Raw genomic sequence first — 26,720 nt, 5'->3', positions numbered from 1 at the left:
TGAAGTAGCAAAATTTATGTGATTTCCACTGGTGTTTAATACAAATTTCAGGATGGTTTGTTACAATTTTTTAGTCATTATTAAACAGCAGAATCTGCAGATTTCCTTGTCTTTCGCTTGCAGCTCAGCTAAAGACAGAACAGAAACGGTAGTCTCCAATACAAGAAACTTTTCCCTACTGTCACTAGAATTCCTGCTGTCTCCCAGTTTGCCCTGCATTTTAGTTGTCCTCTTCCGATTCAGTGGATTTGTAGACAAGGCACAAGCACCTCTCTTGGTTTTGCTGTAAAAAAACAAAACAAAACAAAACAAAACAATAAACAAACATTTTTTATATGATTTGTTATTGACTGGATACTTCAGAATTAGTGTAGGAAAAAAGGTTAGTCGCTCTCTTTACAGCTCTCTTGTAGTTGCTTAAAATTACAAGTTCTAAACCAGTAAGTACCATTCTCATGTACCCCTGTATGTAAACGTACTGCAGTACCAATGGAGATGGGCAAAAAGTACACGCTATTGATAAAGCAAGCCAAAGCCAATGGGGCCAAAACTCCGTTCCAACAAGATTATCTTGTTCTAACTGCCATTTGTATACATTCACAAGTCTGTTTTACCAGCACAGGGAGTCATGCTGAACCAAAACCAGAGCAATTAACAATTAAAATGTTTGGTATTTATTTAGAGATTTCAGGTACCTATCTGACTAGAGAAATAACTTCAGATTTCAAAAAGTGCAACTTACAGCCTTTTTGTATACTAGTATTTCAAATGCTACACTATCGCACACTTGGTTTCCTACCCCCCACATTAATTAACAAAAAGCTACTTTAAACTGCATTTCCTATATATTTGTCTGCATCTCTCTTCTTTCACTTCAGTAGTTCTACTCGCCTTTCTTTTGGCAGTATTGTAATACTAGTTTTCACAAATAATACAGATAATTTGAAGTACTTTAAAAAATATGTCTTCACTTAAGCTTTTTGAAAACTGCAATGTCACAAAGCCAAAACACAGAAAGTTCTACTCAGATTCAGAAGTTCATATTGGGAATGACAGCTCTGTCCATTTCCTCTTCTATCCGCCTTACAACTGTTCAGAGTAGTTACAGTTCACTTTAGAGTGGATATTCTACACTTACTTATAGCTGATCTTATTACTTACTTCTAAACCAGGCACCACTATTCTAAAAGAGGCAGCCAATACTTGCACTTCAAGGTGTGGAAGAGAAGCAGCCAATTTTGCTCAAGGCCAAAAGAGATTTCAGGGTTTGGTTTCTTCTGATGTCACATTTTTGTTAAGCTAACAACATAGCATACTAAAATCTTGCCAGAATCAACATAGCAGTGTGAGAGCCAAAGCAAACGTTTCATTAGCTTCTACACATGGAAAATCTACATCACACACATGAATAAGATTGTGTGATGCTCAAGAGCTTATCATCACCATCACCACCCTGGAAAATTCTACAACTGAAAATGCTTTGCACTAGACTAAGAGCTATGCATACTCAGAAGTCACAGTTAATAGCACATGGCAGCAACCTAATTAAAACAGATATTTATTTATATTTCCCACAGAGATGCTACAGTCTGTTAGGGCTTGAAGAAACCCAGCTACATTTTTACTTCTGATTTATATCAGAAGAGTTTCATTGCAGGCTACAATAATGCCATTGCTAACCAAAGCTTCCTAAGCCACTTAATTCATAAAACAGTATCATACTCTGATGGGAGTGTAGAAACAACAGAAATGCAGCATCATATTCTACCCTCAAAGACTCCTTATTACACCTCATACTGGGAACAGATCCGGGTTTACAAAATGAAGCAGGTCCCTCATCTTGTCAGAGGGAACGAAGATACTAAGCATCTAAATTTAGATCATTAATTTTTTTTCTAGAAGACAGTCGGTTCTACTCAGCTTAGCAGATAACTATTTGCAAAAAAATGGATTGCCAGCTGTGACATGCTTACCCTTCAGACTAAAACAAAAGCAAGGAAAGAGACTTTGAGAGTGTCACTATATTAATGGCACTCAAAGCTGCACGCATGTTACAGATCACATGCATTCTATATCCTTGTTGAAGCAAGAGATTTATTTTATTCATTCACCTGGTTCTTGTCCTCTCCTCTTTGTGGCTGAGTGATTGTAAATTTACATTGAAACAGCAGAAATGGCATCTTTAAATGCCAGCTCAAGAGCCTCAACATCATGGTCTGCATCGAAAAACAGTGTGTGAATTTTGTTTTTCTTCTTAAAAGCACTTGACATACTAGTGTAGTCGTATCCTCCTAGGGTCAATGCAAAAGCATTTGTCTTTTTTCTAAGACTCAAGCCCTAAGAAAGCAACCTCTCTCTGTAAACAACAAAAATATCTCAGCTGCCATGTACATCGCCATTTTAGTGTGATTACATTCTGCATAACAGTATTAACAAAATGTACTCTGGAGTACTCTTGCCCGTCCCTCTAGCATATCTGACATATCATAAAAATCATGCATGTACTTATCCAGGCAAATGTTAACTATTTGGTTTCAGCACTATTCTGGCATTTTGGTAATCCTTTTCTACATGATGTTCGATTTACAGTCTATGGCACTTCAAAGTTATTTATTACTACGCTGTTACAGACACCTGAGTTTGGCATGTTTCTGATGAGCATATAGATGAAAAGTGGACACTTCAGAGGGATAAGTCACTCAATGGAGGATGCCAATCACTGACTGATCTGAAACTTATACATATCACATGCAGTTAGTATGAAAGGATAACTTACATGCAAATCAGAAAGAGATTTTGTCTTCATTATTTATGCACCATGAAATTTCCTCCCAAAGAGGAAATACAGTTGCAAGACACACAGTAGTTAAAAGACACATGACCCAGAAATTAACACATGATAGTGAGAACAGATACTCTGTTTCTCTAAATCTCTGAAACAGTTATGTTTCTTCTAAATTTTTTACATATTGTGAATTTCAACAGGAATGAGTTACATGCTTCTACTTACTGACTAGTCATATTCATGGAAATAGAATAGTACCTGGCCACATGAATAAATAAATGCATATCCCTTTATTGCATATAAAGCAGAAGTAAGAAATGCCTTCTCCCCCCCCCCCCCCCCCCCCCCCCCAAATCATTTTCACATACATAAATTTACAAGAAAAAAATCAGGGAAATGTTTTCAGTTCCATGCTTGCCCTTTTCAATTGATAAACACAAGATTTAAAGGAAACATACATACCCAAATTTGCCTCAGTTTCTGGAGCTCATGGTACAATTAAGGGCACCTTTTGATGGTTTCTGCAGAATTATTTGGAGATAGCAGCAATGGTTTTTGGAACTTGCTTTGTATCCAAACTCGCTGCATTTTCACTTGTTTCTTCCTGTTTACTTGTAATCGCCGATCAACTAAATTCTGTACTTCAGTTAATCCAGCCAAGCTGAACATGTTCCATACCTCATCTATTTTCTCATATGAAGAATTATTATAATTAAAAAAAGACATTTGTAGAATGTTGTAATTAACAACCTGCAGTTCAACCAAAGATGGAACTAACTCTCGTTTGAGATTTGAAAGATCAATGAAACTGCCTGCAAAATGTCTTTGTTCGAAATTCATTTTCACAGCTCTCAAGTTGTATTACAGTAAAAAAAATGTTACGTTGAGGCCCAAACCACATTGGTTATTATTCATGGCTTTCATAGATCCCCTTTGTTCAGAGGGCTCAGTAGGCCAGAGTTGAGGAAAACAAATGCATGCCATTTGGTTACTGTTCGCATATTATAAAGATAAAGCCAATTCACCCGCCAAATGACAATCCACACATTTATGCCAACGTAATTATCTCATTCTTGTCAGTCACCACTGGAAAACTTTAAGCTTCTTTGTCACGAGTAAGTACAAACCAAGACATCTAAAATCTGAGAAGGCTCTTTGAATTCAAGTGGTTTTCCATACATGTCCCAGATCCTCCTCACTTCTAAAATTACTCAGACTGGGATAAATTCTGATCTACCTCTATTGCTCAAAGTTTAGGTTGCACAGCGTAAAAAAACAAAGTACTGTGATACTCACTTTCACAATTTCCAGTAGCTGGGCTAAAATATACCAGTTTAAGCTGACTGCCAACAGAACTAAGTGACTGCATGGGCAAACAGCCTCACAGCTCAGAGTCACCAACAAAGCAGAACAAAAGATCAAAGCACTGCTACCAACTGTCCTTCCAAGCCTGCTTATCTCAATTTTAAGAAAGAAATCAACTCTTTAAATAACAGAATTTGAGCATACTATTAGATGCAAGATGCTTAGACAAAGTTTCCAGTGATGTACTGCAAGACTGCTTACAGACATAAGAGGAATTATTTTCTTAAAACAGTTAGCTTTGGGCTTTGTAAAAGCAGAGAATTAAAAAAAATTATAATCCTAAAATGAGTTTTTATAGCCCAAATCATCTTGAAAGATATGCAACCCTTTCAATAAAACTATACCATTTCATACCTTTGGTAAAGAAATATACTCTGGTTCCATCTCCTCGTACATAAAAATTTTCTGATAAGCAATGACCTAAGAAATTAGGGAGGTAATGAAAAAAGATAGGTCACTTTTTTTTCCAAAAAAAGCTAAAATTAACAGCAAACTTCAAAAGCATTCAGGAATTACCTTTTTTAAAACGAAGCTGAGCTGTATCATACCTTCCATAGTCTCGAAACAACAACATTCCTCCAGGTTTCAGTAGTTTAGCCAACCTATTTACAACACCTTGCATCCTTAGAAAATAGATGGGATACTGGTGAAATTTGCAAGCATAACTGCTTTTTTCTCTAGATGCTAGAAATACACATAGATTTCCGAAACTACAGTGAGAAGATATGTCTATATTTACCAAGAAAAGGTCAAGAACTAGTGAACAGCAAAAATTCTACAAAAAAAGACTTTAAATAAAAAGTTTAAAAGGAACTGTAAGAGAATACAAACTGGAAAGAGAAAAGGAGCCCTTTTCCTTCACTTTAACAGAATCTCAAAGATGGATTATAACAGAGTTTTTGAGTATGTGGGTCATGTGGGTCAGGCAGATAGATGACAATGAATGAACAGTTAGCTGTGTGCACTGGTGAGCTAGACTCAGCCTTCTTACTGTACACAGCAAAATCCGGGGCCTGAAAGGCAGACAAAAACATCTGATTTCTTTATGGAGATACTGATCATACACACAGAAACAGTATCTCCATAGGTAATGGTTGAGGATGGAAAGAAAAAATCTGAGTAGCATGTCAGGAGAGGAAACTGGCAGAACTCCATCAAGGGATATTGCTAGTTAGATCAGGAAAGTCTACATACTCCAAAATGACAAGTTTGCAAATCTTGGTGGTATCTAACATCAACTCTTCCTTACTAAGATTACACCAGTCTGCTGCATGCATGATAGGGATAAGTAACATACACAGAACTCTTTCCCCTTCACTAGACCAGAGCACCTTCATTCTCACTTTTTAACCTTACCTTGGAGCTTCTTATTTTGCAGAGTAATGAATAATGGCTTAGGTTTGTCTCGCTCTTTCAGAAAAAACAAGGATTTAGGCTACAAAAGGCAGCCTGCACACTTGCTTAATTCAACCCTTCCTTCTGCAGGGAAGTGGATAGACCATGAAGAAGATGTGGAGCCAGAGTGAATGCAAAATGAATGGAAAGGAAAGGCAGGATGCAGTATATGAAAAGAGCTAAAGAAGAATTAAGTCCTACTTAACTATATAAAGTCAGCAAACCATTACTGTGTACTGTGAACATCCTTACACCATCCCTTATCTATCAAGAAGCCCTACCTCCTTGCCCCAAGAAAGTCAGATCTCCAGCACTAATGCAATTTGGTCCTTATACAACAGTAGCGCAGGCATTTTACCTTCATTTTTAATGGACAGAATTAGGATGTAGTTCAGCAGAAGATAATATCATGTCTTCAAACAAACGAAAACAAAAAGCAGCATACACCTTTAAAGCACAAAATTCCCTGAGAGGAGGCCAAGTGCTTCAAAAGTTGTCCTCTGTCTATGCTCAACACAGGCAACTAAGCATGCTGTAACAGACACATAGAAAAGGCAGCACCACCTAAGACTAGGAGACTGTTCAAGACAAGTATTACAGACTTTGCCCATATCAACCTGAGTTTTGTGAATATAGAGAATGTTTACATGCACAAAATGTGAAAGTGCTTTGAGAAATCTCATCCGTATGACTACAGCACATTAATTATACAGCTTCAAGGAGTTCAATACCTTACAAATTCTGCAACCAGCTTTCAGAGGGGCCTTCTGGCAGAATTTAAGTGTGTACAAATGGGGTACAAGAGTAGCAATTATCAAAAACTAAGCACAACAGCCTGAAGAGAAATCACTAAGTAACAATTGTGCTGAATACAAATGTGTCCCTCTTATGTATTTTCCAGGTCTCCAAAGTACATAAGTTCTGCATCATCATTCTCTCGGTTTTCTTTTTCATTTGTGACTTTCAGAGTTTCCAGAAAAAAATGTGTACTGAGCAAGATGAATCTGGATTACATTTGCCTTTATGCAGCCATTTTAATTCTAGGATACGACAGTAATGACTAACAAATCTTTGGAAAGTGGGTCTTACAACACAGGTAATTACACAGAAACCTTTATGTGTGTATACACACACACACAAGCATCCATGTCAGCCTTTAGATTATGATATGGGGACGAAAGAAAAGAATCAACAAAACAGGCAGACAAACCAAACACATTCTCAAAAGGCTAATAGGAAAAGGTCCACAGAAATTCTACAGGCAAAGCAATTGAACGAATGCGTCTCTATTGTCCAATTCCTTCCTGGCAGTATCACCACAGTTACAGAGATCTGAAATCTACTGCTTGAATTGTTTTTGAAATCTGGACCCAGACTTTGCATGACTCATGTGCTCATCTCTGAACAAACAGGAAGGAGCAATATCCTATATGGGAAAGATTTTTCTGCAAAGCTAATCATTAATAACTTAGGCAGGGAAACAGTTCTCAGACTTAGGCAAATACTGTTGTTTGCCAAGCCCATTTTAATGACGTTCTTAAAGTAAATGTACTACCATGCATGCAGCATGTATTTCCCTTCATATGATCTAGTTAAAGGAACAGTCAAAGGAGTTTAACTTACATGCCCTCTTTTGCATTTTTCCCATTAAAAAGGGCATTTTCACAATCAGCCAGCCTTAACAGTCATAAAGTTTGGTTCATTAGACATTGAGAGGCATTAGTAACAAGGCTAACAGTACTCAGCATAACACTATGCATGAAAATTAGATCAAGTTTTCTTAACTAAAGCGAGTTACAAAATTCAGAATGCATTTTGGTTTAAAAGGCCTGCATGTAAGCGTTTGTGTGTGGACAAATCAGCAACCTAAGTCTTTATCAACATATTGTAAGATGTCAAATCATGAGTGTTTGGTTTTGATCACTAAAACCAATTTCTTTCTAGAAGACTAGATGTCTGGGGTTTTTAACCATAATTGCCTTGAACCACTGTCACTTTTAATAGGGATGTATTTAGTTACAATATACCCCTTGTATTTTGATGGAGACAGGAGGCTCGCTAATGAATTAGCCTGACCAGGTTTTCTCTTGAAGCCTGAAAATGGGAAAGAGCATTTACAATACCTTGTTATAAATATATATATATATTGCAGTTTTCTAAATAATATATTAAGGATTCATTATCTTATTTGGCTATTCTTGAAAACCTCTGGTGATAAAAGAGATTTAACCCATTTGCTTTGCCCTTTTGTCTTCATTTACCTGTCAGGATGAATAGTAGAAAGCACAAAGACAAGGAGAATGACATCCAGGATCTCATCTGGAAAAGGATAGGGTAAAGCATCATCACACACATCATGAACAAAGGCAGAACACCAGGCTGAATTGTAGGACGAATGTGACTGTCAGGAAAAAGATGAAAAGAGACACAGAGAGAACAGTAGTAGTTAATACGTTTACTGTGACTCAAGAAACTTTTTTCTTCAATTTTCAGCATTGTAAAACATCTCATATAAAAGCCTATTCTGCCTGGTATCATACTCAAGCTGAGAAGCAAGCTCACTGATGGTATTCATTCCTCTCCACATACAGTAAGACTTTGTTCTTTGGAATATTGAAAACTTCAGTTAAAAGTTGTCAAAGCTATCACATTCTTTTTCATGAAGACGGCTTCCTGGCACCCTCCTGAATTACAGGCTTACAAGGTACTCTAAAGTGAGCATATGAATTACCTTTACCAGCTCCACTGCTCCTGAAGCAAAATCACAACAGTACAGAAATGTTCCAGGTGTATTGCTAAGAAAACAAAACCAACATGAGTTAAAAAATTATTATTGTAAAAGATGAAAGTCTACATCAGTGTTCATGGAACTACAGAAGGCCCTTTGGGGTTCTCCACAGGCTTGATCAAGCATGTCTTATTGATGTCTATCACATGGAAAGCCACATAGGTTGTAACGAACCAATAGGGCAGACAAATTCATAAGAATACCAACAGGCAGTTAGTATAAAAAGGAGAATTATAGCCTTGTCAGGGAGGAAGTGAAAAGGCAAAGAAAGAAGGTCACAGAGGGCTGTCAGGATTGATGACAATGTCCTGGTGTTGTATTACATAAACGCACATTAATAGGTCACATTTTCTTACAGAAGCACTGCTTTAGGTCTCTATCATTAGCCCATGTACGCAGTTTAATTAGCAACATGATTTGAGCAGGGGTGCGGGTGTTGCAAAAGTCATCCAGTTCTGTAGATGTTTGGGTTCCCCCCGTGCCACCTTGCTGTGCTTCTGATTAGATTAAGCAAGCAGTATTGGTTGTTTCCCTCCATTATCCCCTCTGTTTTGTAAGCCAAGATGAATAAGAGTTTCCTGCAGCACTGTTTTCTCTTCCTTTCCCATCCAAGACTAAGCCAGCTGCAAATTTTCTTGTACTATTCATGAGATACAAGTAACTCCCAATTGGGAGAATTTCATTTACCTTAAAAAAATATATTTAAGAGAAACTGAGCAACCCCCTCAAAATCTACCAAGGGATGAACTCACAGCCAGCTCATGATCAATTAATCTCTCTTTAAAAATATTTGAGTTTTTGGACAGATGGCTTCATTAGAAAGCAAATCAAACTCTGACAGCGCCTATAAGATCTTAGTACACGCAGCTGAGCAAGTGACATCTCTCTGAGGGCTCAACAGAAGAACTCTTGTGGACCAAAATATATTTCATACTTGCTGCTCAGCAAAACTTTTAACAGCTCTGTGCCCACCATGAGAGTTGAGGAGTTTAGATATTTATCATGGATGAGGACAAGCAGCCAGGATTTGGACCCAACCAGTCCCTCAGGAAAGGTTAAGCTGATGACCTAATTGACTTACTAGGATGCTATTTCAATTTTTTTTTTTACAACAGAATAGGAGCTATGTAGGTCAACTTAAAACAAAGACACAGCTGGATCTGGATGGTGATTTCATGATGCACTGTATCAAAAAGCATTAACTTAAAATTTAAGGGGGACAGGGAGAAGCAGTTTAAAAGTTACATTACAAACCTAAGTGGAATTTTTTTCTATAGCCAGGGTACACTCATACTTGATACTGGCTTCTTTTTATAGGTATAAGAGGGTGAGTTTTGTATTATTAAATTCAGAGTAAAACCAACTGTTGTAAAGCCAGGGCTGCTAAGAGATGTTTCCATCAGGTCATATACAAGACAAGTGTGTGAGTTGTTCAGTAAGCCAACTGATGTGATTGATCAAAGGATTTGCATAAGAATAGAGATCTCCAAGAAAAATACCTAATGAGTGGATTCTTAATTATCAAAAATGCCAACCTATGACTAATGCCTCACTAATGTGACAAAAACACAGAAGTTTGTCTCCTCCTTTTTAATACAGCCACATGGTAACTTTTATATATATATATATATATATATATTTATTTATTTTCCAAACTTTTCATATGAAACGGGGCTCCCCTTTCATTACATGCTGACTAAAGCAAAGCACTTGTTGTGGGATGAAGATGCATTGCTAATACTAATAAGTTTCATACACAACCTTGGTGCATCTCTTGATTCCTCCTGCTCTGTTTCCCTATCTGCCAAGTGGAGTATTTTTGTATAGTGGTGATGTGAGCAATTAGAATTCATTTATAGAATAATGAACTCTGTCGTATTCAAGCTTTGGGAGGCATGAATAAAGGAAATCTATTTCAACCCTTGATACATACTAAGCCATACCAATAAAACCTTCCTGCATACATGGAAGGGAGGACATTCTATCATAACAGCTTTTTCTAAAACAGGAAGACAAGCGTATTAACATGTTTCAAAGAATTAAGTAATGCAAAGCAGGACTTATACCTGCCTTGACACTAAAACCTGAGCAATGTGACAAAGTGTACCAGCCAAATTCAGAAATAATACAACTTATTACCAGTAGATCATAGGCCATTACCTACTGTCTCTGATTTTGGCTTTTTGAAAAGATATCTGATAGCTGTACAGTGGCATATAAGACAAGAGAGTATTCACTTGCCCAAGATTAACTACAAGAAATCAGTCTGAATGCACCTGAAGACAAACCTTGTCAGCAAATATGGTCCCCCAAAAACTAAGGTTGACCAGCATGAGGAATATCTTGTACTGATGCTACCAGCAGTATTTGTGATCTGCAAGCAATCCAGATTTCCGGGCTGTAAAACAGTCCACTTAACACTTCCTGCAGCATTGGTCTAGCACCAACAACTGAAGAAAGTAAATAAGATGAAAACAGAACTTTCATATTTGAAAATCCATACATACCACTATATAACATATACCATAGAACTTTCAAAATATAATCCATACTACATACCATAGAACTTTCAAAATAGGAAAGACACTGTTTCCAGCACCACAACCAACCTAAAATCAGAAGAGAAACAAAAAGTTAAAATAAATGAACAAATAAGACCTCCTATGTTTTTTATTTTTGTCTTATTGTTGTCTGTTGGTAGGTAGGACCCATTAGACATGAAGGTATGTTGGAGAGAAAAGGTATAAACAGCTCATACTACAGTTCTCAAATCACTTCTATGATCATGTTTCTCCTGTATGTCTTTCTAAAGTTAAGCGAGGATCCAGCTCTCAATCTGCATAGGAAAATGCAGTATTCTTGCCCAATTTCACCATTTGGCAAGAATGCATCAAGTAGTTGCACTTTAAGAAAAAAGCACTTTAAGACATAACTTTCCTTAGGAAATTAGAAACCCAGCTTCCAGTGAAAACTGACTCACAATCTAGCCCTAAATTCTGATTTGGAAGAAACTTTATGGCTACAACAAAGCTCAGATCCTAGGTTTCTCTGGAAGTTTCTGCCATAAATGAATGTAGTCTGTCAAATTCTAAATGCTTACTTTCTTGATACTTACTAAGAGTCTTTACCAGGGTTTTGAGCAATTAAGTGGAGTTCTATATGATGGGTAGGAACATGGGCAGTGCATTACCTCTAATATTCTGTAAGTAGCATCACTACCAGGGAAAGATTCAAGCCTGCCAAGTTCTTCTCCATAGTTTTTACCCTGAGGATTGTCAGTAAGAGACTTTGCTTGGGTTTTATTATATACATCTCCTCGTACAGAAGTAGAGCCACCTGCATAAATTTCCTTCAAATATTTTCCTCCTTCTTCAAACATTTCATCTTTGTGTGAAAACCTGTTGGTACTGTTTATTTTTGTGAGTTCTGAAGATCTTTCTTCTGGTTTCAACCTTTCTCTCCTTTTTTCTGGAAGAATTTCTGGGAACTCCAGGAACAGCCAATTGCGATCCTTGAAAAAGTTGTTTTTATGAGTCTTGTAAAATTCATTCCAATATTTACTGGCTTCTCTCTCATATTTATCTGAAATTAAAATGAAATAAAAACTTTGTGAATATGAGCTTAGCTACAAATTACTGTAAAGCAACACGGAATTCGGACCCCAAATTTACATTTTAAAAACCCATAGCTTCCCACAGTGTACACATTTAAATAAAAACATATGGATTTGGGGTCTGAACTTAATCTGTACCCAAAATAACTCCCATGAAGGTTTAATTAGATTTTATGTCACTTAAGATGGGGCAGACAGGCTTTCTGATCATCTTTCCCTCCCACCTCCCCAAATGTAGTGACATAAAGGAACAGCATCACTGAAATATGCAATCCTAAATTTCTAAGGCACGCTTTCATGTCTCAAATTATAAAAACAATGTATCTTTTCAATTAAATGTCCTCCATGTTTTTCCTATTTAAGTAATACTAAATTGAAATTAATTTAATGATTTATGAAACTCTATGAACAATTGCAGATTTGTGGGTAGCTAGTCATCTCTCAATAAAACCATGAATTAGAAATCCAGTTCTGTGAAATGGAGTGATAAATGCTACCTCATAGCCAATAGACAGTAATTCATTCTTAACCATTCAACAATGCAGTTTTGACAGAAAACAACAATACAGTCAGAAGCAACATACTGGCTTTCTTACTTTCAAAACACTTCAGAAAGTCTTACAATAGACCTTTGTTTTAACTCTTAATTCACAAAACATTCTAACTGAACATTAGAATGACAAAGGACAGGACTGAAAGGGATCTCATCCAGTCAGGGAATTCATACCCCTTCTCCATGGAAATTTGTTCAACTTGTTCTTAAAATGTCATCTTTCATACAGTTTGACAACTTTTGTCAGTAATATATTACAGTCCTGCACCATCTGTACAGTTAGAAGCCTTTTCCCATAACTAACCTGAGATTTCCTTATTGCAACTTAAGTCTAGTAATTGTCCCATTAACCAAACGAATACAGCAAAGACTACTCACTTCTCTTTGTAAGACCTTTTTATTTATTTGAAGTCTTTTACTATGTCTCCCATAAACAATCTCTTTTCTGCATTGTCTCAACCTAACTCTTTCCTTTTTGCTACAGAAGTCATGCCTTTTAGACTTCTGATCATTTTCATTTTTCTCCTCTAAATACTCTCCAACTGATTTAGTACTTTTTGTTGCTGTATTCTGGTAAAGGAATTATCAACACACAGCAAAAGGACTATTTTACAAGGCTTACAGGCTGTAATCCTGTTTATAACTCCCAGTTTGCCATTTTGCAACAGCATGACACTGCTGATTCAGCTAGTGATTCACCACAACCCTCAGATCTTCTTCTGCAAAATGACTACCTAGCCAATTGTTCCAGAAGCTAGTATTTTTTTTCAAGGAATTATTCCTAAGCCAAATATTCTGCATCTATTTTTAGCAAATATTTGTCTTTCAGATCCTTCCCCCCTCCATTTGTCCAGATCTTTCTGAATCCTAATCCCAACCTTCACCATATTTGAAACATCTCTTCACTTAATATCATCTTCAAGTCGTCCATTTCCTGAGGTCACTAATGAAAAAAACAAGCAGAACTGGACATGGAACAAAACATTTCTATGCCCAGCACCACTTTCCATTCTGAAACAATCTCTCTAGGCATTCATTCACCCGAAAGCAGTTTCATTAGCTCTTGCTTGCCTAACTTGCTTATGAAAATGTCAAGTAAAGCAAGTCAGAAGCCTGACTAAGGATAAATTTCAAGACGTCTGCTGTTTTTTCCTTATCCCCAGGGCCTGTAACCATCTCCAAGAAGGAAATTAGCTTGATTTTACATGATTTATTCCTGAAAAATATTTGTTGGCCAGTATTCATCTCCTTTGTTCTTCCAAACCCAGGGTCTTACAAGCTCTGGATTAACTCTTCCAGTATTTTTCCAGGAATTGAAACTCATTATCTGACTCTTCTCTTTTATGCCCTCCCTTTTTAAAAAAGTAAATATTCTCTTTTCTGCTTTCCCAGTCATTTTTGTGCTCTATGGATGTACTTTGTAGCATGTTCTTTCTCAGTATGAGAACAAGATCTTTCCTCCTTCTCCCTAGCACTAACTGTGCTAGCCACTGGACTGCAGCTAACTCTTTCAAAGGAAGGCTGATAAAAAGATAAGAACTTCAGCTTTCTCAACGTCCCTTTTGTTGATGGTTTTCCCTTCCTCATCCCTCCTAAGTATCAAACCAAACTTTTTTCTTGTTTCCCCCCTCCCCGTTCCCCAAGCATTTACAGAACTGTTTCTCATTATTCTTCATATCTCTTGCTAAGTGTACGTCATATAATGTGTTGCCTTTTATATTGTCCCTACCCACTTACACTGACCCTATCATTCTTTGAATATAAAGGCACAGAATAAATATATGGTGCATTTCTCCTAATACTCTCATTTAAATCTTAAAATACTATTTCCTAAATCACTACAGCTTTTCAGAGATAAACAAGGCTGGGAATTATCATTAGAGGCACAGACAGGCAGTGGGAAGTGACAAGGAGGTGGCAGAATGCCTTGTCCTAGAAATCTGCATAATTTTCTTAAATTTAACATTTAATACATCCAATTGTATTATTAAAGGGCAAGACCCAGCCATGCAGAGTAATTGAACAGATCTGTTTTATATTATAAGTGCAGTGTTGATCGAGGTCATATAGGCCAGATTTCAACAGTGCAAGTTGCACATTCATAGACTGCTCAGAGTCGGTATAAAAAAACCTGCACAACTTCCACTCAAAAGGTTCTTAAACCACTATCATCTCTTGTTATAGTCACTACTTTTCTAAAAGTCTGGTCAGACTTGTAGACTGTATTTAAATACCGTATACATTTAATATTTTAAATAGACTTGTATTTAGATTACCATCAAGTCTTCCAGATTTCAGAATTGAAGGAAAGCAACGGCTAAAACCAGCCTTTCAAATTGTGTTAGTATGGTATTAGGTAGGTTCAAGGGAAAGGACACTATGTTTAATTCTTTCACTGGTCACTCCTGCACCATGGTGTAATAACCATGCATGCAGCTGTATTATCCTTTCTTTGCTTCATTTTGTATATTTAAGTAGCCTGACTACTAAATTTTCCAAAACATGTAAAAATGACAAATTTAAAACTTAGGGCCTTCAAACGAAAAAAAAATTCCTTACTTAGTCAATAGATTTTTCTCTGTAACAGAATCTTTTGACACTAGCAGGCATGTTTTAATAAGTGAATCAAATTCCTAAAGGTAGTACCAAGAGTTCATTCAGTTCAACTTTTCTTGTTTTAACAAGGCTCACCAGAATAATCTATCACTATTTTAGGGATATAATAAAACTGTTGAAATTTGTCTTGTCTTTTTCCCCTTACTGCAGATTCCAAAGCCCCAAAATAACCTGCTCATTAGCTTCGGTCTAGCTCATTGTTTACACAAATAGGTCAAAATGTACTTCCACTTGCAGAATGAAGCTGACACTTTCTGAAGGGACACTATCAGCAATGCTCACCTATTCAAGTTCTAAACAGAGGGGCATTCATGAGAAATGTCCGTGGATTCTTGTATTTCTTGGCAATAGACAAATGCCTGATTATTCAATTTCTTGCTAGTACAAACTAAGTTCTAATTGATTGTAGATGAAGAAAGAAAGATTCCATGAGCCACATGGTTACACAGCTTACTTTTCAATTATGAGCTCTTTTTCAACTTTTTATACAAACCAAATGAAAATACTGGATGTAATTTTTAAAAAACAAATGTTGTACTCCTGTGTTTAGGTACAGAATGTGAGAAGCAACAGAAAAGGGCAGGATGACTATCCCAAGGTATTTAAAGTGATAAAGGGCACACAATCCAAGACACATTCACAGGTAATTCAAATGAACTTCAACATGTGCCCTAGTTACATCAACAAAACTGAACACAGGATCATAATGACACCAGCTAATTTGATAGGTTCAAGACACACTAAGTTAGCTGAGGCCAAGGACATCCAAGTAATTGTTCTCAGAATATTTTTCTAATAAAGTAACAAATTAAGAATCCAGTCTGCTATATTACTATCAAGTTGATACTCCAGCTCTAGCATGCATAACTATCCTACAGTTTAGTCTAAGTTTTAGTTTCCCAGCTTGAACCTAGAGCTATCACTCTTCAGAAACGCAGAACATTCCCTTATGAAGACAGGCACAAAATTGCTTAATAACTTACAGAGCAGACTCTGCATGGTGTATTGGAACACCTTCCATACAAAGTGAACACACTGCTTCCTGAAGCACTCCCAGCTCAGCCTGGCCAAGGCAGCAACCCGGGACCAGCTGGGACCAGTGCAGCTTTCACAGCACTTAACTGAAATATGGTGCAATCATAGAATCATAGAACAGTTAGGGTTGGAAAGGACCTCAAGATCATCTAGTTCCAACCCCCCTGCCATGGACAGGGACACCTCACACTAAACCATCCCACACAAGGCTTCATCCAACCTGGCCTTGAACACCGCCAGGGATGGAGCACTCACAACCTCCCCGGGCAACCGATTCCAGTGTCTCACCACCCTAACAGGAAAGAATTTCCTCCTTATATCCAATCTAAACTTCCCCTGTTTAAGTTTTAACCCGTTACCCCTTGTCCTGTCACTACAGTCCCTGAAGAAGAACCCCTCCCCAGCATCCCTATAGGCCCCCTTCAGATACTGGAAGGCTGCTATTAGGCCCCAGCTTCCTCAGCCTGTCTTCATACGGGAGGTGAATGTACAAACACTAGCTCTCTAAACAGTCCACAGATCACTAAAAAGCATTTGAACTTGGGAACTTTCATCCCCAGCATCCTAGCTGGCTGAAAATTCTTTCCTTTTGATGAAGTAACAGTCCTATGGAACAAGAAATAACAGTCCTGTGTAACGTTCTGAAGAACTGCAGAAGTCAGGACTCGTAACTCACCATGCTAATGTATTTGTTTTACATAAAGCCTATTACCCCCCAAAATACAAAATTGCTCAAGTAAGTAACTAAAATGCTAGAAAAATACACTTTGAGACAACCTTTTGAGGCCACAAAAAAAAAAAAAAAAAAAAAAAAAAAGAGGGTCGGGAAGAAAAGAAAAAAGCCCACAATGAACAAATTTTGATATGAAAATGTACAAATAGAAAGAGTTCCTGGATTTGGAAGGATCTTTCATTGCTTTAATAAATAGCATTTTAAAAGGAATTTTTAAGCTATTAGGAATTTGTTACCTTGCTCTTCCCACTGGACTTTCACAAGTGAGTTCTCTGCTGCTTTTTCCTTGGCATTCTCCTCTTCTTCTTGTGACCACTGCATGTGATCCCTGCAAAAGGCAGTTGAAGAACCAGCCTTTAAACAGGATTTCCCATAATATTTTTTTTCCCAGGTAAAACAGTGACAAATGAACTATACTGTCTTAAATATGCTTTTTTTTTGAATGCAAGCAAATGCCCACAAGGAGACTGACAAAACTCCCACCCACCCCCCCAAGTTTCAGTGTATGATAGATAAAAATGAATGACTAGTTAGGTAAAACTGAACGGATGAAGAAAAATCTGCTAATTGCAAAGAACCTGAAGTAGTATGCTTTTTTTTTTTTCCCTTAATAATCTTATAATGGTCTGGGTTGGAAGAGACCTTAAAGATCATCTGATCATCCAGTTCCAACCCCCCCCACCATAGGCAGGGACACCTTCCACCAGACCAGGTTACTCAAAGCTCCATCCAACCTGGCCTTGAACACTGCCAGGGATGGGGCAGCCACAGCTTCTCTGGGCACCATGTGCCAGTGCCTTGCCTCCATCGCAGTGAAGAACTTTTTCCTAATATCTAATCTAAATCTACCTTCTTTCGTCTTAAAGCCATTAAGAAGATTTAACATATATCTTGCCAGTTTAGTACACTTATAGGAACATATTTTGAGCGTCCCATTAGAATTGTGTTTAGCTGGATATAATAATAGACCTATCAACAAACACCCTGATGGAAGAAATTTTTCACATTGCTAATGTTTATGATGAGGAACAAAGGTCGTTTAGCAAAGCAATCAGCTGTTCCTGAAAACAGAGAGGATAATCCACTTATTCAAGTGGAACAGGTGGAATTGATGAACAGGATTTTACTTATTTGGGGAATAGAGACATGAAACATTTAGAAAATGAGGAATGAGACATTCATAAGAAAAGAGAAGCAGCACTTCAATGGTTCCAGAGTCTTTGCTATCTGTATTTGTGTAAAGTGGTTAAATAAATGTTATATTAATCTATTAAAGGGTTGAGGAACCAAGCCAAGATCTGACACTGATGACTAAACAGCCTTCCCTGCAGATTCTGTGTTTGGATCAGGCCACAAAGGCAATGCCCAAAAATGTGCTGCTGGCAGCTTTTAAAAGCAAATTAGCTGTCCCTATAAGTTGTCCAATTTGAACAGCTTCAGAAATCAGATAAAATTAGATAATATAATTCAAGTAATCTATTAGATCCTAATCCTACTGAAATCAATTAACAAAAGCTTATGACTAAAATTCCTTTGGTTACTATGGGAAAAGGAACAAGGTGCCAACTTGAAAAGAGTTGATTGTCTCTAAAAGCTAACAAGCATCTTCCTGTTCCATGCTTGGTGACATACAGGTAATTTAATTCTTAGACCCTCACTGTTCCTCTTTTGTTAATTGTGGGAGACTAATTGGTATGTATTTGTCTGCTTGCCTTAGACTTGATTTCCGCATTTCTACTGAAATATTTCTCATTATTGTCCCCAGCAGGTTGCCTCTCCCCTTCCTGTATTTGTTCGTATAGCAAATGTTCCTGTGCAGTGTCAAGGCTCTGACAGACATGCTATAGTAGAATAAAACTGAATGACCCAAGCATTACCAGGCGGAAAGACTTGCTACTCTCAGTGCTATCACTGTTTTTGACCTTGCCTATTCCAGCAAGCTAAAACCAAGCACTATTTGGATTACAATAATATAAAGTCAGCCCTTCTGACAGATGACTTGCTGTGGTATAAGCTTTAGCTGATAAGTTTTAATCCATTACTGTGTGTTTGTCTCTATAGGTGCCTGAAGTCCTCCATCTTCATCAATAACATTTTTTTCCCTTTTGTCCCCCTTGGAAATTCATAATGCTGAAGGAAGATCTTTGGCTCTTTCCTAGAAATTGCTATACCGAAGACCCTGAACAACAGGACTGCAGCAACACTTCTTGATCAAAATCTGCAAAAGAGTGGACATAGCACAGTTCTTATGCAAACTGTTTACGTAGTTTGGATGCTTCAAATGAGGCAGCTCCTTCAGCAACACAAGTTGGCAGGAACACAGAATATAGAAGAATTCTAAGTACATAAGTGTTTAAATATGGAAGCATTTTAAGATGAACACTGCTAGCAGTAAAGCAAGCTATCAATTTTAACCACACCAGAAACTGTTAACATGAGTAGGCCTGACATGAGATCAAGCAATGCTACTTTCAGTTCAGCTTATTCGACTTAGCCCTTTTCCATTAACTTGTTTGCTAACATAGGGTTTAATTATCTCTGAAAACTAATACATGAAAACTATGTCAATTACTAACCTGAATAGAAGCAGACATTTCTAGCTCCAGTGTTTAGCATCATTCATTATTTCTCTCTCAAAATGACAGAAAAGCACCACAGCAAGTATCTAAAGCATTAGTTCCCAAATTTAATTTGCTTAGTATTCCTAGCAGCAATGGTAGCAGCCCTTGGCTCTCTGCCAATCCACTACAGGCAAAAAGAAGGATGCTACTTTATGAAGTATGAAAGAGTGGAAAACAAAAAGAAATAAATCCTTATACATCAGTGCTAGGGAAGATGAATATGTCATGCTCATCTTGCACAATCTACTTAGCTCAACCATCACACATCCTGAGCCCCCTTATCTCCCTAGTTGAGCACCCTGCCAATTCTGCAAGTTTCAGATCCAAGGACCTCCTCCCACTTCACTAGGTTCATGACTTATCAAGACCTTCTTCACAACTTCCATGCAACCTCCACTCCAACACAGTTTTACCCATTTTCCCTTCTGAGCTGCACGGATTCATCTGCAGATTCACTTTCTGAACAACACTGTTCCTTTCAATCCCACCTTCACATTCCATCCCAACCACCTGCATCAGAGCCTGACAACTTTGTGTTAGACTGTTACCGAATCCTAGAAATAAAAACTGAAACTACAATGATCAGTTATTTGGAAGGAAATAAAAAAATTAAAGCTGAGTTTCATTGAGATAGAATGTTACAGGAAAAGGGTAGCTTTTTTCTTAGAATCTTTTTCTACCTTGACTGTATAGCCCACATTTGAACCAGCATTCATGCAAGTAAGGGATTTTTCCACCTGGCAGGAGGTACCAAGTCTGGAAGATGCTCAAGAACTACACTGCATATAGATTTGTGACACCGAGATACCCACTTTTAATGCAATAACCAGCCAGCTTCCTTGCCCAAGGAACTTACAGAATCATGGAATGGTTTGGGTTGGAAGGGACCTTAAAGATCATCTAGTTCCAACCCCCCCTGCCACAAGCAGGGACACTTTCCACTAGACCATGACTGGTTATCATTGGCCATTTCCAGGGTCTTTTCTAAATTTTGCTAAATTAAATCCTTGTTCTCAAAAATGGTGTGTGGCATAATTAAAAAATATATTTTAAAATTCTGTAGAAAATAATTTCTTGTATAGCTTCTAAAATCCCCACTTCTCTTTTCATGAAATATTCCTTGTTCTTAAGTTATGAACTATAGGAATAAGAAAAACTGGTCTTCCAAATAGCTTAAGTAGATATTCTTCCACTTTCTACATAGATGTTCTTCCATCCTTCTAAAACTTCCTGTATCACTTACTGTTTGGTATTCATCTCCATTCCATGGTCAAAAATCCTAGCTTTTCAGTGTCAGTTTTTCCGCTGTGTTGACTAGCATTCTCGCTCTTTTCTGAGCCCATGTTAACCACAAGAACACCTTTTAGTGATGGAGCTGTACTGCTGCACATCAGGGCAATTCTTATTCTTGTTAACATCTACATGTTAATGTTTTCTCTGCAATTACATCCCTTATTTATGTTAAGACACAACTTCTTTTGACAGTTGTGCACTGTATGGAAATCTCTGCTGAACTTCCTGTAACATCTTCAGTACACCTTCAGAAGGATACAAGTAATTTACGTGTTCCTTTCAAAATGTGTCCATTTTAGAATACAGGACTAACACAGTATGCAACGTTATTGTATCTAACTAGTAAATTTCTGCCATTATAAATAACATGGACTATCTTACCTCTACACTATCTGTCTTCTAATACATTACTGATCTATAACAGTATTTTGCCTTTCGGTCCATGACTAACTACTTGTTCAGCAGCTTTTTACACAAGTCACCAAGCACTTGTAACTGTGAGGTTACTTGTGACAATCTCAAATTCTCTCATTTACACATCTATTCTAGCCATCCATTGTAATACACACACCCACACACCATTATTCATCATGGTAAATAATATACAAAAAATATATGAAAATCAGCATTGGAAGAACATCTCACCACATGTTATGCTCAAAAACCTTAGAAGGATCAGTTAAAATCCGTGATCCAAGTGGAGCAGTTGGTCGTCTACTACTTTGGTGCCTCTGTTGCATCTTGCTTTTCCTCAGACAAAAAGCAGAAAGCCTTGTAATGAAATTCATTTTGTTCAGAGACCTGAAAATACAATTAACTCAAATTACAGTTTTGCTGTAACTTAATTGTTTATGTCACTTACATGAGAAACTGGTCAAATAATCAAGCACCAATATCAGCTTTAGCAATAATCTTTTACTATAATATCAATTTAAAGGCTTTTTAGAAAATAGCAATATCCCTTCAGTGTGCTGAAAGCCCAAATAATCCCAAAGCAGGCTCCTGGAATGAAACCAGTTGAAATATCATTTCAGTTGAAATCATTTCAAAGACCTATCAGGCAGGGCAAGGAGAAAAACCCAGAAATACACAGTAAAACAACAAGTCTGACACTCTACCTTTACAACAAGCAAGAAGAGATCAGTAAAGAAACCACTTGTTCTAGTGGGTACATACTGTTATTGAAATTGACATTTTTCACCCCACTCACTAGGTAACAATCTTCAGAAGATTTCATTCCACATTTGTGACTGTGGCTTTACACTTATAGGTAAAAAAGGATTATATTTTTTAAGTGTAAACATTATACCCCAGAAAGGCTTCCAAAATTTCTGCGATGAGTTCTCCTGATCCCTGCTTAAAATGCCCTTCAAAATGAATGGCTTTAAATGTTAAGCTTCTATTCATGCAAATTATAATGTGCTTGAGATTTTTCTATTACATGTATAATTCTGCCCTATATTGCTTTATTTTACTGGGAATCTTTCCATACAGTATTAAGAATGAAAGATAAAATGTGTGTAGCTACCACTAGCATTTTGTCTTGTTAGGCTTTTTTGGGGTTAGTTTTGCATATTCTCATGAATGTTGGCTTTCTAGGAGATGGGTAAAATGAAACACCCCTCCTACAACTTTTACCCTGATGTGCCTTTGTTCTTTTTTTCCTTCCATTTTTTTTCGAGTGCCACTTCTATATAAACCACACATACAAATTTAATGCACTGGAAATACAAAATGTTGTTAGAAAAGAACAGGCACAAGGCATTATTAGAAAACATTCTGTGCAAACTGGATGCAAAATGGAGATTTTTATCTTGAGGAAAACAGTACTACTTGATCACAAGTCCTGTACTGTGAATAAAAAAAGATTAATTTGTACACATCAATACAAAGCCTGGCAAGGGAACCACTTCGATGAAATGAACAATTGCTCATTTAAGGTGTAGTTTTGAATGAGTCATGCTTTAAAAATGCCATTGTTTGTTCAGTTTAAGCCTACATAAAAAGAAAAGGGGGGGTGGGAGGAAAAAAGATTAAAATTTATTTTTATTTGTCAAAGTTTAAACAAAATGGGGTTTGCTTTTGGCTGTCACAGCCAAATAAAAACACTGATAAATTTGGGCTGCTGCGGCTGTAATATTACCCGGATATGGAGCATCAGCATACAGTGAAAATTTAACATTCAGTCCTATTAAAACATTAAAACCTCTTCTAATGTTAACGAGTTCATTATGGCTTTTTTTTTTTTTAATGTGCCTCAGCAATAGTTTATACTTTAATTACTACAAACTGTTTGTGCTTTGTCTTTGAAAATATGTATGCATTTTTCATAACATAATGCATAATTATTAACATACATGGGGTATTATGAAATAATAATTGAGACACGAAAATTAAGACATCATGACAATTTCTGCAAAATGTGTTATTTACATAAAGGAAATGTTCTTGAAAACAAAAACAAATAGAAAATCCCCCCAAGCCCCAAGCCACAATCTGATCTAAAATTATTATTATTAAATTATAGAAGTGTCTGGATAAAGATTCCATGATTACATTGCAAACTGTTTACAAATCCTCTTCCTCATTCAGTCATTCAAAAAGATCTGAGTTAGTATCTTGCATTTCCTGTGCCAGCATTGATATTCAACATAAAACACAATGATTCAGCTGCTAGGCTAGTCACATAATTTTTCTTGGCTTTCTAAATATCTCAGTAAGAACATGAAAAGATGCACAGATGGGAACTATAGTCAGATGACTAAGATGATCTCGCATCAGTAAAATCCAGAGATGCAACTCTTTTTATGAGAATGTGATCCTTTGAGTGATAATTGCACAATTTTAGCTGGTAAATTATGAAACATCAAGAAAATGCAAAGGGTAGGTGGGGGAGTTAAGTTTACTGTTGCTTCCAGTGAAGGAACCCTTTGGAGACATGCTGTATATCCCTGAAAGTGTGACACATAGATCATCAGACTAATCTGGCTACTAGAAGTTCAAAAAAATATCTAAATGACTTGGAAACCTAAATCTCAGAAACCAAACTTTCAGAAGCCAGTCTGTGTTTGATTGTTTCTCTAAATGACTTAGTTAATGACACAACCAAACACTCTTTGTCACACATGATGATCACACTCTGGTGCCAGGACAGCAAGAAATGTTATCTGAAAGAATTAGGAGTTATCTCCTTGTTCAGAGCCACAGTCAGAAAGGCTCTAAGTTTGATTGTTGATCAAAGCAATTCAGTCTTCATCTTTAAGGATGTTATAATGAAACTGCATTATATTAAAAATGCCTGTATTTTGTGGCAGCATAACTATCTTCAGGAAAAAAAAAAAAAAACCCTTTAAAGAAAAAATGCACTTGGTAACATGGAAGCAACGTGGAAAACTTCTTTTCCCCATGGAGTACTACCTTTTGGTCATTAGAATTTTGTCATGGTTACAAACCTGGACAAGGGCCTTGGTTGAGTTGAGCAGCTTTAAGAGAAAAGCCTTAAAACTCCTCCTATCCCCAATCTAATACAACACCCTTAGTATAGCTTTTTAAAGGTGGACCTGCAGAAGGAGGTATATGCATTTTTTACCAAGAACCCAACTGAATGAACTTACTGGACGAAAACATCCTGACATTTGACTGACACCCAACTACAAAGCTAACAACTTCTTCCACCTCCAATCACTAAGCCTACTTGTAGGGCTTCAGTTATAAAGAAAAAAAAAAGCCTGTATTAGAAAGAGTATGTACAGTTTATGTTACATGTCTAGTTGGAAAAGTATTCTGGAAACAATGAACTTCAATACAATTACTTCTGCTTGGCACTTGGAAGCTTATCTACACAGCATTTGACAATTAATCCCCAATGCTCTCCTGTAAAGCACGGCTCATCTGTTTTATCACCAAACACTACAAAACCTCAAAACACCTTACAGTAAACAGATGCAAGAGGCAATCATACACAAACGATTTCATGAAGTACAAAATTCTTCAAGATAATGGTAACACAGAAGGTGTAATTATGAATTGCCAGTGATTGTTTTTGAAATACATACATATTAATATTTCTTAATAGTTCAAATCGAGGAGGGGACACACACTTTACTGTCAACGAGACTCATTCATTAAGTGAATGCCTAATGCTATTCTGTTCTGCCAAGTGACGAAACATGCCCTCTTGGGGCTTCATGACTTGTCTTTCAATAGTATCTTGTTGTTTCAAATGTGTATATTTTTTAAAGTATATTTCACAACTTTCCAAACTCAGCAGATCCAAACTCTCAACTGTTTTTCCTTCCCATGTATCATCACCAGGAATGATGCAGACCTCCCTGTAGGCACACAGCAACTTCAGTAAAATTAGTGCAGAGCACTGACTCCAGAGAGGAAAAGACAAACAAAACAAAATTATTTTGATTTATTCTGACTCCTGTAGACACAACACAGGTAACATTGGTTAAAAGGCAACAGCAGATAATAACAAACAAACAAACCCCACCAGATACGATTTTAACCACACCTACACAAACGTTGAGCAAGAGGAGCCTGTTCTTACACTACCTGCCAGGTAGCCTGTTAAAAAAGAGCAGAACAAAGAGAAAATAATTCATACAATATTAGAGGGAGGGAGAGAAGGACATAAAACTGCGCATATACTGAAAACATTTACTTGGATCACCATATATGCAGAAGATCAGCAACAGAACTTGAAGGTACATTATTTGGGCAAAAATAATGTATGTAGGTACTACATAATCACTCTGAAGGTAAGAAAGCAGGCAAAGAGCTATTAGGGAAAAGCAGAGAGCTAAAAGTCCTTGAGAGCTTAAAAAAAATATTATGTCATTTCCTAATTTTGCATTCATTGAGAATTGCTTCTTGGCTTCTTTTCTCCATCGTGATACTCCTGTTGCACAAGTGTTTTGTTGAAACTGCATCATTCCAATTTATAAGAGATGTTCTGACCGCTATCAAAGACTATTTTGCCCTTTCAAGTAAGTGTTTTAACATAATTAAAAATACTTCCATTTGTGAAGAATACTTTTATTCCAACTGAAGGTAAAACTATATTTTGATATCCTAGAATCATTCTTGGAATGGAACTTCTACTTTTGTAATTAATCTACTTATAATAATATTTTCAGTGTTAATTGTTCTACTGTTCAGTGTTTGCTAACACCTATTAAAGGCACACTCTGAAACAGTGTAATTATAAATATTATTGACTAAAATAATTGGAATAATAGAAATTGAGAAGATACCAGTCACTCTGTGAACTTTCTTAAATACTGCGCAACATAAAGAGGCAAATTCACAAATAATTCTTTAGGCTACAATCCTGTAAATACCTGTACACTTGTTTAATTTTACAGACAAGTTGTATTCTCACATATCAATGAATGTTTGTACGTAATGGAATTTAAATATGTAAGTATTCTGTGCAATCCTTTACCTTTTCCTTTCATTTCCCCCCTTTTTCCATGAGGTAATTCCCGTATTTCCCATGCTGTTGTATACAGCACGATACAACAAGAAACTGATTTATTAAACCAAACTACTCTCAAGATTACCGCCAGGAGGAAGCCATTCAGTGACAACCACAGCTCAGAAATAAGGCTTCCCAGTTAACCTGTGCACCCTCTGCTGGCGGGTGCCTACATGGGAAGAACAAAAAAGGCGAATGAAAAAAGCTGTGGTGACTTTATGTATGCACGTTACGTACGTGCACAGTGAACACACATCTAGGTCTCCAAATAGATCTTTCAATTACTTAAACTGTTTTTCAACCTTATTTTCTACAAAACACTGAACATGCAACTGTATTGCCTAACAAAAGATGATTTGTCTCAACACGTTTTTCTGCTATTAAAGATGCTGAGCACAGAGACAGAACAACATGCATTTTACTGCTATCTATGATTTG

General features: G+C 36.9%; 1 protein-coding gene across 10 annotated transcripts in view; it reads right to left on the bottom strand.

Annotated features, from left to right (window-relative positions):
* The window catches only part of METTL8 (methyltransferase 8, tRNA N3-cytidine), a 27,990-nt gene continuing 1,270 nt past the window's right edge, over positions 1-26,720 (bottom strand). For 7 of the 10 annotated variants that reach the window (XM_065670409.1, XM_065670403.1, XM_065670404.1 and 4 more), the window contains 10 exons: positions 21,443-21,598; positions 17,120-17,211; positions 11,524-11,915; positions 10,893-10,942; positions 8,277-8,340; positions 7,807-7,946; positions 4,667-4,773; positions 4,505-4,570; positions 3,248-3,468; positions 1-283 (listed from right to left, as the gene is read on the bottom strand). In XM_065670409.1, coding sequence (XP_065526481.1) covers positions 3,284-3,468; positions 4,505-4,570; positions 4,667-4,773; positions 7,807-7,946; positions 8,277-8,340; positions 10,893-10,942; positions 11,524-11,915; positions 17,120-17,211; positions 21,443-21,585 — 1,239 coding nt within the window. In that variant the 5' untranslated portion in view covers positions 21,586-21,598 and the 3' untranslated portion in view covers positions 1-283; positions 3,248-3,283. Of the gene's footprint in view, positions 284-3,247; positions 3,476-4,504; positions 4,571-4,666; positions 4,774-7,806; positions 7,947-8,276; positions 8,341-10,892; positions 10,943-11,523; positions 11,916-17,119; positions 17,212-18,925; positions 19,087-21,442; positions 21,599-24,411; positions 24,489-26,720 lie in introns of those variants that run through there. The other 3 variants (XM_065670405.1, XM_065670406.1, XM_065670401.1) reach the window with 3 other exon arrangements.

The sequence above is a fragment of the Lathamus discolor genome, chromosome 3 (genome assembly GCF_037157495.1).
Source record: "Lathamus discolor isolate bLatDis1 chromosome 3, bLatDis1.hap1, whole genome shotgun sequence".
Taxonomy (NCBI): domain Eukaryota; kingdom Metazoa; phylum Chordata; class Aves; order Psittaciformes; family Psittacidae; genus Lathamus; species Lathamus discolor.
This window is presented reverse-complemented; position numbering and strand designations above follow the sequence as displayed.